We start from the raw sequence: 1,468 nt of genomic DNA, 5'->3' as shown, positions 1-1,468 counted from the left end.
GAGCTACTCATTACTGAGTCCTTTTTTTGACACTTTGATTTCTGTTTTGGGTTTTTTTAATTTTATTTTTAGCTATGGTCTTAAACATTTGATCAGCTGAAAAAAAATCATGTTTGAGTGTAAATGCAGTTTTCAGAAAATTCCCTGCTCAAAAGTTCTTGTCTCTTGCACTGATTTCTTCTTTTAACATTGTGAAGCTCTACTTAGAACCTTCTTAAGATCCAATAGTGCAAAATGCAAATTCTTGCACTTTTTTGACTGGTCTTAAGATTTTGATCAGGAGTGTATATTCATGTATGTGTAAATTTATTACCATAATTGCAGGTGAGTCACGTAAACTTATGTTTTTATGAAACAAGTAGCCCCCCCGCCAAGACTAATTTCCTAGGGGAAACACTGCTCAGGTCTACATTCAATTATCTTTACCAGTTGTAAATTACCTTTAATGGGTGGTTTGTTACAGTAGGTCTTTACTACTCATTTATTTATGCATATAAAAACTGCGTAAAATTGTGTCTTGCTCTGTTTAGAAAAAAAAAAGCTATATGATAAAACGCGGGCCCAGCTCGGTTCTGCATTAGCTGTGGTTTTATGTTGTTACAGACCTAACTGGAAAACGAAATCCATCCCAGTTCATTTCACAGCAGCTATTTAAATAAAGTTTGCTAATCTGTTTACTAACATTCTGCTAAAACGCCTTACTTGCAGCTAAACTCAAGTCCTGCTGGGAAGCCAGCCTCATGAACATTTTATTGAACACAAATCTTCAAAATATTAATTTATTTAAACTCAATACATGTGGGAACATAACGCTAATCTATCTCCCWAAAAGTTATCATTTTAGGTCACCTAAATATTGTCCGAAAACAGAGAATATACGACTCACCGTGCTTAAAGGCACGCCACGGTTTGTTTGATCCGCCATCTTTGAGTTAAAAAAAAACAACAACTGTGGGCGGAGTTAAGTGCAACGAACCTCTTCTCCCGCGATATTTTTTTTCTCTTAAAACGACAAATAAAATAAATATGTTCGGTTTAAAAGTATTTAGTTGTTTAACTAGTAAATTTACGTGTGTTCCTACGATTGTGAATGCATACTACTTAAAATCAAGGATGTATTAAAAGTTCAACAATCGTTTCCGGGTTTACAGTTCGCAAAAATAAAAGCCCGGCAATTATTTACAAATGGGGTGCATGAAAGTAGTTCCGCACATCATGCTCAACTTATTACATTATCACGTCCTTCGTCCTTGACTACAGAATAGAATTTTTTTTTATTTTTATTTATTTTTTCATTTAATGCTAAGGAGCCCGCGAGGGGACACAGGAGAGTTTCAAAAAGACACAACTTATTCGGGAGATGCAGCAAGTATTCAGTCTTTATTTTGTGTAGTGGCTAAAAACTATGATAAAAATGTTTTAAATGAAGATGTTGTTTCAGCCCCTTACATTGTGGACATATATATAT

General features: G+C 34.5%; 1 protein-coding gene across 2 annotated transcripts in view; it reads right to left on the bottom strand.

Annotated features, from left to right (window-relative positions):
* The window catches only part of morc3a (MORC family CW-type zinc finger 3a), a 25,646-nt gene extending 24,655 nt beyond the window's left edge, over window positions 1–991 (bottom strand). The window contains exon 1 of one of the 2 annotated variants that reach the window (XM_014026291.1): window positions 887–991. In XM_014026291.1, coding sequence (XP_013881745.1) covers window positions 887–925 — 39 coding nt within the window. In that variant the 5' untranslated portion in view covers window positions 926–991. The remainder of the gene's footprint in view (window positions 1–886) is intronic. The other variant, XM_014026290.1, reaches the window with a different exon arrangement.
* Window positions 992–1,468: the final 477 nt, after the last annotated feature.

This window comes from Austrofundulus limnaeus, unplaced genomic scaffold, assembly GCF_001266775.1.
Source record: "Austrofundulus limnaeus strain Quisiro unplaced genomic scaffold, Austrofundulus_limnaeus-1.0 Scaffold541, whole genome shotgun sequence".
NCBI classification, from domain to species: Eukaryota; Metazoa; Chordata; class Actinopteri; order Cyprinodontiformes; family Rivulidae; genus Austrofundulus; species Austrofundulus limnaeus.
The sequence above is the reverse complement of the archived record's forward strand: the minus strand, read 5'-3'. Positions and strand labels throughout refer to the sequence as shown.